This window comes from Cornus florida, unplaced genomic scaffold (genome assembly GCF_030987335.1).
Source record: "Cornus florida cultivar Cherokee Brave unplaced genomic scaffold, ASM3098733v1 CherokeeBrave_3.0.0_Hap2_Chr09, whole genome shotgun sequence".
Taxonomy (NCBI): Eukaryota; Viridiplantae; Streptophyta; class Magnoliopsida; order Cornales; family Cornaceae; genus Cornus; species Cornus florida.
In genome coordinates, this window is record NW_026775579.1 from 84,505,207 (window position 1) to 84,522,697 (window position 17,491).

The window sequence follows — 17,491 nt, forward strand, 5'->3', positions numbered from 1 at the left end:
TGACAGCTGATCAATAGATGAAAGCTGTAAGGTTTTGTTTGGGCACTGGATTGTTTGGAATTTTTGGTTTTTTGTTTGCAATGATGATTCTATCTTAAAAGTATGGCTGCAACTCGAGTGAACTAACCCAGCCCAACGCGAAATTTTGAAATTTAGGTTTTAAGTACAAAAATTAGGCTCATGTTCGGGTTCGGTTTTGTCAAAACCAAGACATATTCGAGTTGGGCTCGGGCTCAACCCGAACCCAACCCAAAATCCAAAAAAAAAAAAAAAATTTCATTTTTTTTTTCACCTCTCTCTCTCTCTCTCTCTTCTTTCCCCTCTACTGTCGTCCCCATACATACAAGTTCGCAATTGTAGAGAGAGAGGGGGGCAAGCTTGAGAGTTGAGAGAGGGGGGCAAGCTTGCGAATGGCGAACCTGAACTAGAACAGCGGGCGATGGAAACTGAAAGATCTGGGTTTTGATTTTTTGAACAATCTGAAATGATATGCCGATATGGGTTTTGACCTTTTGATTCTTGCAGACAGATAGATAAAACTGAAATATATGGGTTTTGAACTTCTGATTCTTGTAGATTTTGTAGTTTGCAGTTGTAGAGAGATGGGGGGGGGGGGGGATGGAGGCGATTGGGGAGGCTAAAATGATTTGCCCTAAAAATAATCAAATATATAATATATATATATATATATATATATATTATATATTTGATTATTTTTAGGGCAAATCATTTTAGCCTCCCCAATCGCCTCCATTCCCCTATATAATATATATATATATATAATATAAATTTTTGAAAAATAAAAAATAAAAAAAAACCTTAACCCGTCAATCCGATCCAACTCATCCAAAAATATTCGGACTGGGTTATGACCATAACTCATATTGGGTACAATTCGGGCTGACCCAATCTAATTCGATTCGAATTAAGGTTGGGTTAGGACTGGACTGAGTTGGGCCAGCCCAACTTACAGCCCTACCTAAAAGGATGGAAGGCCTTGGGGAGGGGTTGGGTGGGTATGATTGATTGGGCCATTTCAGTGGATGACAGCCAGCTCATTTATGGACAAAATGTATTTAAGTGGGTTTGGTTCATGGGATCAAAGGATATGGATGGTGTTGCTTTTTAAGATGTGCCATCTGGCAACATTCATAGTCCAGGTTTTTAACCAAAAAAAAAACATTCATAGTCCAGGTCATCACCACTCATTAACTTGCTCTCATTCTTGAGCTTCATAATTTAGAACTATGTATTTTTTTTTTTGCACTCAAATATTTAAATTCTCATTCAGAGATAAGATTACATGCATCTAACATTCTTTTGCACATTAATCTAACTCTTATATGTTCTTCAAAGAGTAAAACTTTCAAAAGGGCTAGAAAATAAAGTCTATCAAGACAATCTTTAACCAGAGTCATGATATGTTTTCATTAATCATTAAATTGATATAATTTTTTTAATCTTTTAATAAATTTCTCAATCTAATAATTAACAAGGATAAATCATAACTTTGAAAGTGTCTCTTGATAGTATTAAAAATATTCTGAAAACTAGTTTTTTAAAGACTTTATTGAGTGGGTGTCATGTATCATTTTTGGTTTTTTTTTTTTTAAACCATGATTTTTTAAAATGATACAAAATATGCCCTTAAAATGAATGATGAGAGTTTACGCTCTTGGAGTTGGAGGAAGACGCTCCAGTTAAGGCACACAGCTAGATCCCTTATCAAATATTCAATTGGCAACGGGGCAGACACATCTTTATGGTGGGATAATTGGGCTCCAGGGGGCCCCCTCTGCACAAGGTTTCCAATCTCTATACTGACTGAAGGTGGTTTTCAAGAAGGAGTTACTCTCGACAATTTCATTCAAAACAACAACTGGTCTTTTCCCATGAGCTTCACTAATTCTATCCCTAAATTATCTAACCTACCTGCCCCAGCTCCTTCTACAAGGGACTCCAAGAAGTGGATAGCCTCTCCCAATGGTTCTTACTCATTCAGTCACACTGTCTCTCATTTGAGGGGGGATCTTCCTACTGTTTCATGGTATAATCTAGTTTGGAATTCTCCCTCCATTCCTAGAATGAAGTTCATTTTTTGGTTAGCAGTTCAGTCCAAATTGCCAACTTATGATAGCAAGTCAATGTCCAAGCACATTAATATCTGCCCACTATGCAGTGCATCCACAGAGTCTCATGATCATATTTTCCTAAATTGCTCCTTTGTCTCCCCATTGTGGCGTTTTATCAAATACAAGTGCAGCATCTCTACATCCTTAAGAAGTTGGGAAGCTCTTGTTCAGTGGGCAAGTATCAAATGGAAAGCTAAAAACTCAGTTAATCTTTACAGGAAATTGGGGCTTTCAGCTTTTGTGTACCATACCTGGGAGGAGAGGAACGCCAGGATTTTCAGCGGAAAAAAGGCATCTCCGAGAGTTGTACGTGCCAAGGTCTACTCCATCGTTTCTGCGATTTTGAAATTGGGATGCCTCTCAGACTGTGCCTCATCTAGAGCCATTCTCAAGTCTTGGAACATTTCTCCGTCCTGTTGCAGACCTCCACCGTGGTAGCCGGATTGAGATCTCGACGGCATAGCCGCCTCTCCTTGCTACTGACTGGAAGTTCTTCTTGTTAATGGCAGTTGCCGTTATTGGTAGTTTCCATTTGGTTTCAATGTTTCATTGCTGGGCCTACCCTTTGGGCTTGTTTTTATCTTGTCTGCCTTTTGCGCTTCTTTTTCTCTCCTTTGGGCCGATGGTCCTTTGTAAATATATCATTTAATTAATGAAAATTACTTTAATTTTCGGAAGAAAAAAAAACGATTACCAATGACCCACTAGTCCAAGGTTTTGTATTTTTTTTTGACAATTGTTCAAAGTATAAAATAATATGTATGCGAGTATACTTACCTAAACCAAAATAAATAAATCGTTCACAAGACTACTAATATTAACTCTCTCTTTTTTCTTTTGAAAAAGTTCTAATATTTACTAGTTTGAATATCTTTGAAATTCAAGATATTTCTTCTATCTGATTTTTATTTATTTTATTTTGATTTGTCTTATATAATTTACGGTTAAATTATTGTACTAATGACACTGATTTAAGGCAATGGAAGTAGGAAAAGGAGGGCCCATAAAGGCATTTTAAGTGGGTGAGAATGGGCCGAGCTACCAACCCAAAGTTGGGAGCGCGGTGCCATAACTTTTTATTTAAGTGGGCCTACTACTACTTGATTCATGAATGTATGTTTTAAAGATTCCCTTTATTAATTGGGCTCACTTAGGACGCGTGACATCAATCATTATATACTATATAACACCTCAAATAATGCCATCATCCTACACACACATATCTGTGTGTGTTTTTATGTCTGCTTTATACCATAAAAATCTGTATTCGCACTTCAAAACTGCCATACATTGCATGTAATGGTAAAAGACTATAAGGTCTGGAGGGCCTAGTATGAGTAGTTTGTTTGGAACGCAAAAAAACATCTCTACAGTGCCATTCTGTACCCCTCTTAACGTCCTTTCATTTTTTGTGTAACCTTTTCTTTAATTCCCTTTGGCATGTGGTGTTATCTATCGTGTTTAACCGGAGTATTCAGGGCTTTGCCAGACTAAGTGGTACGGATGCGTGTATTACACGAATCATCCAAATGTGTTCATTGTACGGTGCAGCAAGCGTAAGGAAGTTTTTCTTGCAAAATACCAAATATGGATAAAAAAAAAGTTCACGATATGTGTGTGTTTCTATGCAATGTCATCATGGTCTGAACATTATAATAAAAGGATAGGGTCACAGGGTGTACTATAAGTTGTCTATGTTTGCAGTGCGAAAAAAACATCTCTTTCGGTGCCATTCTGTAGCCCTTTGTGTCATTTCATATTTTGTTTTTTTTCTATTCAATTCCCTGGTGTGGAGGGTTTTCATCTACTATTTTTGGACTATGATTTTTTTTCCCCCCAACTCTTGATAAATAACATTCTCAATTTAGAAGAAAGTCACAACCCGGATACGCTACAAGGTGGCGTAGATAAACGACGACTCGTACGGATATATCTTCCAATTCGTGATAAAGAATACAAAGACACTACTACCGTTATGTCACGGGCTTAGAGTAGCGTGTCGCCTACATGGCGTAACCTTCGTAAGCGGGGCATGACAACTAGCTCAATCTTCATAGGCGAGGCGTGACAACTAGCTCTCTTATATCTTTAATACACAACTTGAATATTGAAATATACCGGCTGGCACTATACCAGTGCCAGCCTCGATCATCTCTTCTATTGCAACAATGATTTTGCATCATCTTGAAAGTTAGAGATGTAAAAGATATACCGTACACTTTTAGTAAAAAGATTACATATTGAGACTCCAAAAATGACTATATCTTTGTACTACTTCAATCGAACTTTTCTAGAGTACAACTGAATATAATTTCACTATTCGAACTAAAACCAATTTTAAAACATTAACTCAAATAAAAAAGCTACATAGATTATTCACACTCAATTTGTGCAGTGCAAAGATAAATTATTTTGTAATCAGAAATAATTGCTGAACCAATGGATATAACATGAAAAGACACAAAACACAAAATGAAAAAACATGAAAACATGAAAAAACAAAGAAACAAATGACTAAATATTGAGACTCCAAAAATGACTAAATCTTTCTACTACTTCAATCGAACTTTTCTAGACTACAAAACTGAAAATAATTTCACTATTCGAACTAAAACCAATTTTAAAACATTAACTCAAATAAAAAAGCTAAATAGATTATTCACACTCAATTTGTGTAGTGCAAAGATAAATTATTTTGTGATCAGAAATAATTGCTGAACCAATGGATATAACATGAAAAGACACAAAACACAAAATGAAAAAACATGAAAAAACAAAGAAACAAATGAGACCATATGAAACATCCAAAAAGAGGGAAAAAATAACAAGTAACAAGAAATCATGTAGCAAACCTCAAATTCGAAGAGATTGAATTGAATACAAGTAACATGCAAAACATGATTGGATGCCCTAAATGCCAGGTAACAAATACCTCTATCCCATCTTCAACAAAACCTGTCCTGAGCTATTCATGAAGCTCACATGAAATCATGTCTTGCCATTATGCTCTATTCAGGTACACAAACACAAGTTATGTAGGTACATTTCACGTTTTTAAATTTTCGCTTCGGTGCGAAATGAAGACAAAAACAAAACAAGAAAACAAAAACAAAATGTTGCAAATCCAATTTTTGGCTACCCAAGGTTCATGGTCATAATACAATTAACTAAGCTCTTCCATGAATATTTCTTCCAAACCATAAACACATACAAAATGCAGTTCAAAATCACACAGTTGTGTTCCTACAAATTTTCTCCTCCACTTTCTAAGCAAAATTATAAATTGATAAACATTTCTTATCCAAGTATACAATTACATATTAAACTACGATGACTATGTACTGTAATTTTTTGATAAGTAATAATAAATTAAAAAGGCGTTCAATATGGGAACGCGTCCCGTAGACATAAAAGAAGCCGGGGTCTTAAGCCTTTTCTCTAACTTTCTATATTGGGTGGAAGGGGGAGGAAAACTAACTTGTTGGTTAGAAAAGATACTTGACCCATAATTTGTTGATTACAACAAACACTCATCCCATTTATATAGACATTCCGTTTATATAGATATTTTAACTAGATAGTATGATAAACATTCTAAAATATTCTACCACTCTATAATGTTAAGTGTGGAAGATTATAAGTAACCCAACTTTTCACGTGGACCAAGAATGGAGATGAGAACATCTATTTGCAATATGATCCAAAATATGTCCTTATGTATTTAATTTCAAGACATTTAAGAATTTTTCACTTTAAGTCTCTCAAAAAATGGTATCAAATATGATCAACAAACTCATCGCATCAAACACATCGTATTCATAATCAACAAACACATTAGGAATTAATACATACATGAGGTTCACTTTATCGCATTCTTTATATTTTACTCTCTATTCATGAGAACTCTATCATTAGATGATTTACAAGATTCATTGGTCCAATCAATATCTCGATGGAAGAAAAGTGATTATTAACAACAAAAGCATTCATAACGCTAAAGAAATAAAATATTGCTATTTACTATTACACAAATGTAAATAATTAATTTAATCAAAGTTTAACCTTAAAAATTCCGTGCATTGTTATACTCTCCCTCTCCTTTGGTTGAAAATATAACATGCAACAAAACTAATTTATAAAATGTAAAATTATTAAAAACCTTAACATCTTTGGGTAAAGATGTATTTAAAATTTTACATTTTATAAATTATTTTTTGTCATTTTTTAATTGAACCAAAGAAAAATCTCCTTTGAGTGGATAATTATTATGTTGTAATCCAAAAATGCAATTTTGATCAAAATACCAGAACTAAGAAAATCCATGAATAAACCACTTTGGTAGCAAACCCAATCAATCCATTAGAATTTTCTTAGAACGTGATCAAATATTAAATTACATGTTAACATAAGCATAAACAAATAATGACAATTTTTTGTTATAGTTTGACATACTTCAATGACTTAAATAATCACATAAAAATGTTACAGTATCAAAATATTTAAGTTGAAAAATACAGTATGGCAATTTATATTAAGAAACTATGAATATTAAAAACACAACTTAATTGTGCCACACTTAATGTCATTATATTCAATCTTGATGTCACGCCCCTCCTATATAATTGGAGAATTCTAAAAATGTGTATTAACATGTAAATTGGACCAATTCTAATGGGCATAGAGTTATATTAAGTTGTAAGTATCTTAAATCATTTTCGAAGATTTTCTAAAGAATAGATTTAAGCCATAATCAAGGAAGATAATTTTTATATAAAGGGTAAGAAAGACATAGCTAAAATTAAAAGTTTGTCAATCTTGATGTCACACCTCTCATGTATAATTAGAGAATTCTTAAAATGTGTTTTAACATGTAAATTGGACAAATTCTAATGGGCATAAAGTTATATTAAGTTGTAAGTATCTTAAATCATTTTTGAATATTTTCTAAAGAACAGATTTTAGCCATAATCAAGATAAGATAATTTTTATATAAAGGGTAAGAAAGATTTGAGTAGCTAAAATTAAAAGTGACTAGCCTTATAAAATACAAACACAACTTCATGTATGTTACTAATATTTGACTATATTTAACCTTAGTAAATAAGGTTAGTAAATATCAAGGGCGGATCCAGCCTTTGTAAATGGGGTGGGCTAATTTATGGACGGCTAACATTGGACTAGGCTACCATTATTATTATTTTTTTTTTTCCCCCTTGGACTGTGCTTAAAGTAGTATGGTATTTTTATTTTATTTTTTATTTTATTTTTTTTTTTTTTTTAGGGTGGTGGGCTAAAGCCCAACTTTACCCACCCTTGAATCCACCATTGGTAAATATACCAAACCAATGGTATATATTTTGTCCATTAACAATAACTCTAGTTGATAGTTTACTAATCCAGGGAATGATGGGTTGGAATGTATAATTGAGATAAACGTTATAAAAAATTATCGTATAATAATATAATAAAAAAAATAGAAACAAATAAAAAATAGGAAAACACAATACCAAAATCTGGGCAAAATAAAAATACACAAATATTCCATTAAATATTAATTATCATATGATAATATAATAGAAAAAATAGAAACGTATACAAAATAGAAAAACACACTACCAAAATCTGGGTAAAATAAAAATACACATGCAAATATTCCATTAAATATCTAGGCCGGTTATGCTACATCTTTACGATAAATCAAGTCATGAAATTGGAATATGATAAACAAAATAAAATATTTTACAAAATCCTATATAAAAGTACTTCTTGAATTTTAGTGATAGGGTATATATCAAATTACATACATTAATAATAACCAATCCCTAATAATCAACACCTTACGGGTGTGATGTTATTTTCTGATTTAATCCCAATAGATTTAATCCTATACAGTGATTAATTTAATCACAGTAGATTTAATCCTATACAGTGATTGATTTAATCACAGCAGTCACAATATATACTTTATTACAATATATACTTTGTTACTAAAATCAAAATAGGTAATGTGTATGGACAGCTCTGATACTACATGTAAATATATTTAGGAAACCATACACATGCTTAAAACACAACAATAATAATTGACAGCATGTAAAGATAAATACCTACGGAAGCAATTACGCAACGTGTAACAAGAAAGTAGAACAACCAGTGAGAAGTAAAACAACATGCAAGATCTGCAAAAGAACCAGTGAGAAGTAAAACAACATGCAAGATCTGCAAAAGAAACGTTTTGCTTGATCTTCCACGCTCTACACTAAACTCACGGGTCTTTTCAATGGGGCAAGACTAACCAATTGTAGGCACACTGTATGAGACCAAACAATATATATATAATATCTGATAAAGATCCCTTAAAAAATTCCTCCCATTAAGGAATCTTTATCAGATCACAACAAACCCAACTTAACCCCTCCCATTAAGGGATCTTTAACAAATCCAATGTAACGTGAGTTATGTTTAACGCATTATAGGTACAGCATATAATATTAATATATATTATATATATATTTATGTCCTTATCCATATCTCATAACACATTATTACGTGACTAAGATAGGTAACGGTATATAATGCTAATATATGTTATATATATATTTATATCCTTATCCATATCTCATAACACATTATTACATGTGACTAAGGTACACCATAACCCATATATTCAACAATCCCAACTGTATTGGTATCCAACAATTTTTATTTGGTTTCAATCATCAATCCGAGTTTTTATATTATTAAATGATAATCAATTTTTAATTCTAAATTTTAATTATTTGAATATTTAATAGAAAGAGGTCTTCGAAACTAAAACTATCAAAATTGAATTCAAGTTATTAAGTTATACTAAGATTTAAATTTTATAATCATAACTTTTGGGTTTTTTTTTTTTTTTTCTATATTAATATATTGTCTATATTAAAAAAAATTACTGATCCCACTTTAAGAATCATACCAGTGACCTTGCTACCTTGGCTGGTCATAGTGTGTATCATGGAATGAGCTTTGGAGATCCCTGCTGCCTTTTCCACTTTAGATAAATGTTTATGTGCCCTACGCATATGGAAAGGATGTTCTAGCACGTCTTCCAACATATATGATTAAAATTGTTGCATTGTGACTTTTTTTTATGGTATGCTTACATGATTCTCTTTGCAAAATGCTTTCTATCAGTTTGCAGGTTATAAAGACCTACCTAAAAAGGGTGATATGGTTTCAAAGGGGCAGTGTGAACATTTGAAAGATTCTATCGTCACAAATGACAAACACCATGCGATGATGCGGGGATCTTACCCTGCTTTACAAAGAGGTATATTTGATTTTTATTTACAACAACTAAACTTTTTATATGAGTTCTGTGTTTTTTCATTGTTATGCCTTAAATTTGTTAATCATAATTCAATTTTCTATTTAAATGAAAATTTTGTGTCAAGGTTCTGAACAGAAGTTTAATTTTTTTGTTTTTTGATAGGTGAACGAAAATTTTGTGTCAGGTTCTGAAAAAATGGTTTTGCAATTGTAACATACAAGATGTGCTTTAATGAGACACTTTAATGAATAAATATATATATATATATATATAATGTTTGGAAATAGATAAGATAGTATGTGCTTTAATGAAAAAAAAAAAAAAAAAAAAAAAAAAAAAAAAAAAAGTGGTCCATCTCTTTGTGTTGAATGATTATCCTTTCTCCCAACTCTGCATGTATAATAATGGTTCGTGTCTATCACAAAAGGAAACATTTAAAAATATAATTATTATATAAGAACAAGATGCCAAACGTTTGTATCCTTTGGTCCATCGTCTAAGGAAATTTTTTAAAAAATAATTATTATATATGAATAAGAATATATAATTACAAGTTCATCAAAATATTTGACACACAAACATCTATTCTAAGCAGCTATTTACTTCATTTGGCAATAGTTTTGGTTAGAGGTAGTTTTGGTTAGAGGTTGCATAGGCTGCCTCTTTGGTTTGGTTGGTTGCTTTTCTCTCTGTGTTCTTCCCCATCTGGGGCCATGTACATTCTTTCCTCTTTTATATACAGGCTTACCCTTTAACCGAAAAAAAAAAAAGAAAAAATGGAAGGAAATGTTTGTCTTTTGGGTGGTCTTCACCCAAAATATATTATAAAGTTAATAATAACCATAATTTAATTTAAAATTTCTTATTTGATTTAAAATATTTGAGAATATAATTATTAATATGGTAATATGATGCATGCGAAGTAAACGTTTGTGTCTTTTGGGTGGTCTTCACACGCAAAAAAATAAAATTAAATTAAAAGTATAAAATTAAAAATAACCATAATTTATCTAAAAGCTATTAACTAATATAAAAAATAATAAAAATGTCTGAAAACTAATTTGGTGCTTTTTAGAATTCCAAACTGAATAGGAGTTAACAATTATTCTAACTGTTAGTAAAAAAAATATTTAATGAAAATTATTTTGTATAATATTTATATAGATTATAGAAAACTTTTCCCTTTCAATTATTCTTTGGACACAAGTATTGTCCAAAAAAAAATATCTTTCCAAAAAAAAGTATTGTCCAAATTTTTTATCACAAGTAATAAACTTTCCTATAAAAAACTTTTTTCTACCATACTGGAGTAGTATATTTCTAAGTGCCGCAGAGGTTCTTGTTTCCTATACCTCGAAACAAGAATTAGTGCATCTGAAATCATGTTTCTCGAAAACCACTCCAATTGTAAGTAATGTGTTAATTGTTAAGTGAATTTTTGTCAAATTTTATCTATGCATGTGTTAACCAATATCAGTTGAATTAGTGCATTATATCATCCATCATCATCGTTGCCTTATAAATTCTCTTTTTACAATCATCTATATATGTTTTATTGATACCAATTGATTTTTCATTTATTTTCCTTTGATTCTAATGTTATTTGGAATATCTGTTGCAGACGAACGTTGGAGTGTAATAATCGACTCACTAGTTAAAATAGCAACCCCTGGATATACCAGTAAGGGCAACCCTCTTTATTCTTATATGTATCGTCGATATACTAATATATATATATATGCTTTATAGTTTGTTTTTGTTAGCACCCCACCGAGTTGTCCATAGATTTGTTGTGACTCTCGTTTTTCCAGTGACAAAGTCAGAAGAGATAAGAGTGTATAAATTTTCAATATTAAATTAATATTGTGAATTAGTAGTTATGTTGTGATTTACTTAGGAAAAATATATGTATACTCTCTCATTCACCTAATTTCTTTTGTAGTTGTGGAGGAAATTTATAATTATTGGAATGGCACTACTCCCAGCCAAATCAGGGCTCGTAACCGGAAGACTGAAACAGATATGTGCTCATGCACTAAACCTAAAGTTGCCATGCTCTATGAAAAGGTATATTTACTTTATCAAAATTTGTAATCTATATACATGTCATAAACTTAAATTCCAACATTATTTGCCAATTCTTTATATATATATATAGTAAATAGTCTAATAATATAAAGTGATTAAGGCTATGGTCTGATTTCTTAAGTAGGGCAAATTAGGTGATGAAATCAAGCCGCTCGAAATAACTAGAGAATTTCGAGTGGTAATTTCCTCACCAACCTCGTAAACCTTATTTCTTTCCCACTCAACTAATCATATAAGTTTCAGGAGTTTGACTTTTTCATTTTTTTTTTTTTTTTGTTATTTCTTTTCCTTTTAAGATGTTTTTAGAAACCATTAGAGTGACATAAATAAACTATTTTTAATTGATTATTTATATCAAATTCAACTACGTGAGAGAGCTCTACTTCCTTATTTATTGCATAATTAACCAACTCAATACAAGAATCATTTTCCAAATTTAAATGAACCATCTATTGTGTTTTTCTCAATTTTTGTGTATGTAGTTCAAAATTATCATTCCACCCCAATAATAAAAAAAATAAATAAATTGGTGTTTGAGTATATAAATCATACCCGTCTTACTATCATTATATAAATTCGGAGTCCCTGAATTTATTGAACTATCACTGAATTTATTGAACTACGACATTATTTGCCAATTCTTTTTTAAATCAATAAAGTATAATATTTGTCTTTATTTTCAATTTTATCCTCTTATATTAATCTTTTAGTGTAGTTTATTTGGTAGTAAATAATACTCCGTATGAATAAGGTTTTCTTTGTAAATATTAATTAAAAATGAAAGCGAGATTATAAAAGTATGTGTACAACAATATCGCGCGGTTTATAACTATTGCTTGGTTTTCTTTGTTATGATGCAGTGTCTAAGCTATTCTGGGAGCAATGCTACAAAATATTGTGGATCATTACGCAAATTATTGTACTTATACACTAATGGTAAGGAATAATCTGTTCCAATTATTGCCCCCCATCCCTCTCTCTTTGTTGTCTCTTCTATTTTCATTCTCAATGCATGGTTTTTATGGAACTTAATTCTTATGTTTGTGGTAATATATATGTTGTATCTCTTGTTTTTGTTTACTTCTTTTTCTTGTTCTTGCCGTTCATCTAATGGATTGTTAGTTCTACTGAATGCTTGTATTTTCTGTATTTTCTTTTTGATTTTTCAATGTTTCCTCTTAATTTGTTCATGCCAAGTAGATTCAAATTCTCTGGATTTTAATTCTCAATTTTGCAGTTACGTCTTTTGGTTTTTCCCTGTGTATCTGTCAAGTTGAACAAATGCATTTTATGCGATCAAGAAAAGAGTAGTGCTACACATCTTGAATTAAAATTCGAGATTTTGATCTTGTAATTAGTGTGGCGATGTTTATATCCTTTATTTTATTACAAATTGTTAATTGAAGAAAAAAGAAAGAACCGAACAATTACATTAGGTTTCTCTCTATCTTTATTTTGTTTTTCTACTAATATTTTTTATTATATATACAAGTGTGTGTATATATATAACTTCACTATGTGAAGGTTTCTAGACTGTTCCTTTGATGGGTATTATGAACTTCATGGGGACTGAGTTACATCTATATTATATTGATGCAAGTTTTTTTCTTCTCATATATTTTGACAAAAAGTAAGTGCTGATATGCGATTTCATACGTGATTTAGTGGGGATTTGTGATCAAATGTGGCCTCCGAATTGTTTAATGTTGACTTAGAATCCTAATATATATACTTCTGGTAAAGGAAGTGTGGACATAGTTAAGCAATGAAAAAAAAGATATAAATTGTTGCATTGCGACTTTTTCTATGGTATGCTTACATGATTCCCTTTGCAAAATGCTTTCTCATGACGCGCACGTATATATCCTTCTAATACTCTCGTTTGCAGATTATAAAGACCTACTTAAAAAGGGTGATATGGTTCCGGAGGGGCAGTGTGAACATTTGAAAGATTCTATGGTCACGAATGACAAACCACCATGTGGGGATCTTACCAAACTTTACAAAGAGGTATATTTGATTTTTATTTACAAACAACTAAACTTTCTATATGAGTTCTTTGTTTATTTCATTGTTATGCCTTAAATTTGTTAATCATAATTCAATTTTCTGTTTAAATGGAACTTTTGTGTCTTTAATATATATATATTTTTGATAAGTGAACGAAATTATAAAAAAATATTATTATTATTTTATCGCTTGTGTCTTGAAGGATAAGGATGTGTTATTCTTTGTTTAATTTTGTGGACACAAGTGAATGAATGTGCTTATTCCCATTATATCCTCATATAAGTATCTTCATCTATGAACTGCTATACATAAATTGAGATGCCATATCACTTCCACTTTGATGATGTCTCACTCCTTAGACGTTGACACTTCATTGACTGCTACATGGTTACGGTCACATAACAACATTGTACTTGTGAATAAGTTTCAGTTAGATCTATATCGACTTTGTTCTGTTTTCAAAGCCATTGTAGTGACCTAATTCTTCCTTTTTTTCTTTTTTGCTTTATTGTTCTTCTTAATCTTTATTTGCTATGCAATAATGATTTACAATTATTATTTGGCTTAAAACAGTGCAAAAACGAGATTTGGAAAGAACATGCAGCTTGTAAGTACTTCAAAAAAGACTTGGACCAATATTGTCGTGGTAAGACTGATGTTTTTCTGCATGTTGTGAGTAATTTTTGATTAATGTGACGTGTTGTGCTATGCTAGGGTTTTTTATTTTCATTTTTATCCTCTTTACCTTTTTCCCTAGCTCTACAATATTTATCTTATTTTATATCTATTATTTTGCCCTTCTCTCTCTTTGATTCTCTCTCTTTTCATTCATAGAGGTCTTTATGGACTTCTTTATTCTTTTTGGCACTTCACTTGAATGCCAGCTCACTTTCTCATCAAGACACATTTGCTTTATTTGGAAATAAATATGTTGATATATAGTTCTGGCATGTCGACCTTTTATCTTAGCGTTATAGAAATATTTATTCGTCTTACAAGAGAACCGATAAAATGTTTATATCCGATGCTCAATACATCAATATTGGACTTCTATTAAAGTTTTTCGTTTTGAGTTGATTTCAAGTACTCTTATTTACCTTTTTTTTTTTTTTTTGGTTGATGTTGAAGTTCAAGTACATGCTTTTTGTTGTGTTTGACGGGTCATTTTTCTTTTATGTGAAATTAATAAATTATAGAAATCATAGCGTGCATGATTGTCCAATTTTAAAAATATTGGATAATTAGGTCATCTTCCTTGTGGTTTGTTTGTAATTACACTAATCTTTCTTCTAGTACTTGTTATCTCCGTTAAGAGAGTATATATATGCATATAATATGATGTTTTACAACTTTGCTCATCAAAATCTAGATATAATTTTTAACCGAATAAACTAGTTATTGTGAAAAGACATGTTAACCCTTCACTCCAACAATGGATTCACTCGACTTCTCTCCCCTGCAGTAGTGTAGGAGATAGACTTTCTCCCTTTTTCCCAAACCCTACCTTCAAGTGTCTCTCTGTACCTATCCAGTCTCAAAAAAAATTGACCCAAGTTAGATTTATCACCTCCAGTGTGGGCTCTCTCAATTCGAGAGAATCAAAACATGGTTAGTCCAGTGTTTTGCGGATCAACTTTTAGCAATATATAGTTCTGGCATATTAGCCCTTGATCTTAGCGCTATAGAAATATTTACTTCTCACTTCATTCTTATTCCATCTCATTGTCCATTTCCTTCTTCCAACCAATTTTTTGACCTTTTGCAATGCAATCAATTTATTGTCTGGTCCTTCTTTATCCACGTGTCATAGAGAAAATCAATGGCACATATACTAGAAAAATAACTTTCAATAGAGGTTTTCCTCTAATAATGAGTCGAGAATTCCTATTTTTGAAAAAAATATGGCACAAAATACTTAATTGATTGGCTCAAATGATGTATGATAGATAACCCAATCGCTATTTTGTCCATTTGACAATTGAACTTGCCCATGAGCTTCCACCTTATAGATATATACTGTGTGTGTCAGGTTACAAACTATACTATATTTATATATATATAACCAAGGGTACAGTTGACATTATGAAAGTTTATCTTGCTGACAAAACGTGTTGAGAGAAAGAATTTGTGACAACTACTATGTTTGATAAGATCACACGAGAGATTTTTGTAATTATAACAAATTTTAAAAGATGTAATTTACTAAAAATGAATTATGAAATTGTTATCTAGTATTTTTTTTTTTTTTTTTTTTTTTTTTTTTTTTTTCCCTCTCCTGAAATGTTTTCTCATACTATTTTTCTCATAATATTCTTTGCAGATGGAAAACCCATTCCACCATCAGGTAATTATGAAATCATGTTTTTGTTAATTTTTAAAATGATGTTTTAGATGATATATGTTTCTTTTTATGAAGTTTTTGTGGGCAATAAATGTTTTCTTTGTTGTGGATGCAGTGTGGAAACGAATCTTCAATCCTCCTGACACTAGTGCCTAGTTGGTTTCACAGTTCTTGGCACTACCGCAAAGATTTAGCTTTCGAATTATTACTTTGATTAGTTTTTGATAGGTTGAATGTTTAGGATGTTATTTAATTATGGAACTTGAGAAATGGGCTACAATATTTTTGCAGTCCCTGTTGTTTTTCTTGATCACCATCATCTTTTTCTCTATTTTTATTTTTGGTAAATAGTTTCTCTCATTTTGCTTTAAGAACTTGTGAATACTTAGAGCCCCTGACTGGGTAATTTTTTGTTACCATCATCTTTTTCTCTATTTCTATTTTTGGTAAATAGTTTTTCTCATTTTGCTTTAAGAACTTGTGAATACTTAGAGCGGGGCTGGGTAATTTTTTGTTGTAAGAGTGATTGGTTGGAGAGGGATATTGGATTTTGAGTATGGAATAGTTCAGGCACCACTTTCAGGTCCTGAGCTTGTAGCTGCTGTTGCGAATGCTGGTGGACTCGGCATACTTAGAGCCCCCTGACTGGGTAATTTTTTGTTTTTCTATATCTTCTTTAATTAAATCTGATCATTAGTGAAACCCAGCTGTTAATTAATTTTCGTTTTTGATATCTGTGAATGATCTATTATTATGTTCGGTATGTGTGTATATATTATATTTACATTTTCCTTTAATAATACACTTCATAACTGCTCTTAAACTGTCACGGGACCACCTCATTATTTTTTTATTTTTATTTTTTTCATGTTTTCCCTTAATAGGGTGGATTGTGTAAAAAGCTAAATAAAATTGTTACAAATGAGAAATTCTACCGCATCCCTAAGATATTTTAAAATTTTATCAGCTATCGATTGAACGGGATCATGATTGATTGATAGGTTATTTATTTATTTATTTTTTATTTATTTATTTTCATTTTGCCTACAGAAAATAAAGGGTAAATTACACTAACTTGAAATTTCCTTAAAATACACTGACCTCCCAATGAAAAGCCTTAGTGCTCTGGCCGAATAGCATTGTACCACTTGAATGAAAGCATAGTGATTCTCTTGTTTTTTTATTCTCCATTATTATTATTATTATTTTTTATTTATTTATTTATTTATCTTTCTACTAAATTATTGGACACTCACTCTCTCTCTCTCACACTCTCACATGGAGAGGAAGAAAATATACACCCAAGCCACTCAATCGTTGAAGTTCACAATAGTTCAGTTGTTAGAGATTCGTCCCACGTCAGATTCAGATGTGCAATAAAACATATTACCTTTTTTATTGCTTGATTTTAAATTTTTAATATTTGGGCTCTGTTTCAATTATTTGCTCTGATACATTTGAGAAACTTTTAGATGGTTTTTGTTTAATTTCACATTTGTATATGTACTTATGTTTTCTATAATTGTTTATTTTAAAGATTTCAAATATATATATATATATATATATATATATATATATATATATATATATTTTGGTCTTGAATACGAA

General features: G+C 31.1%; 1 protein-coding gene across 1 annotated transcript; it reads left to right on the plus strand.

The window, feature by feature from the left end:
* Window positions 1-1,652: 1,652 nt before the first annotated feature.
* LOC132273031 (uncharacterized) lies at window positions 1,653-16,097 on the plus strand. The gene is made up of 8 exons (XM_059774066.1): window positions 1,653-2,450; window positions 9,309-9,444; window positions 11,066-11,125; window positions 11,387-11,511; window positions 12,393-12,468; window positions 13,421-13,542; window positions 15,863-15,886; window positions 15,999-16,097. Exons 1-8 carry the CDS (start codon window positions 1,653-1,655, stop codon window positions 16,095-16,097), a joined length of 1,440 nt encoding a protein of 479 aa, XP_059630049.1.
* Window positions 16,098-17,491: the final 1,394 nt, after the last annotated feature.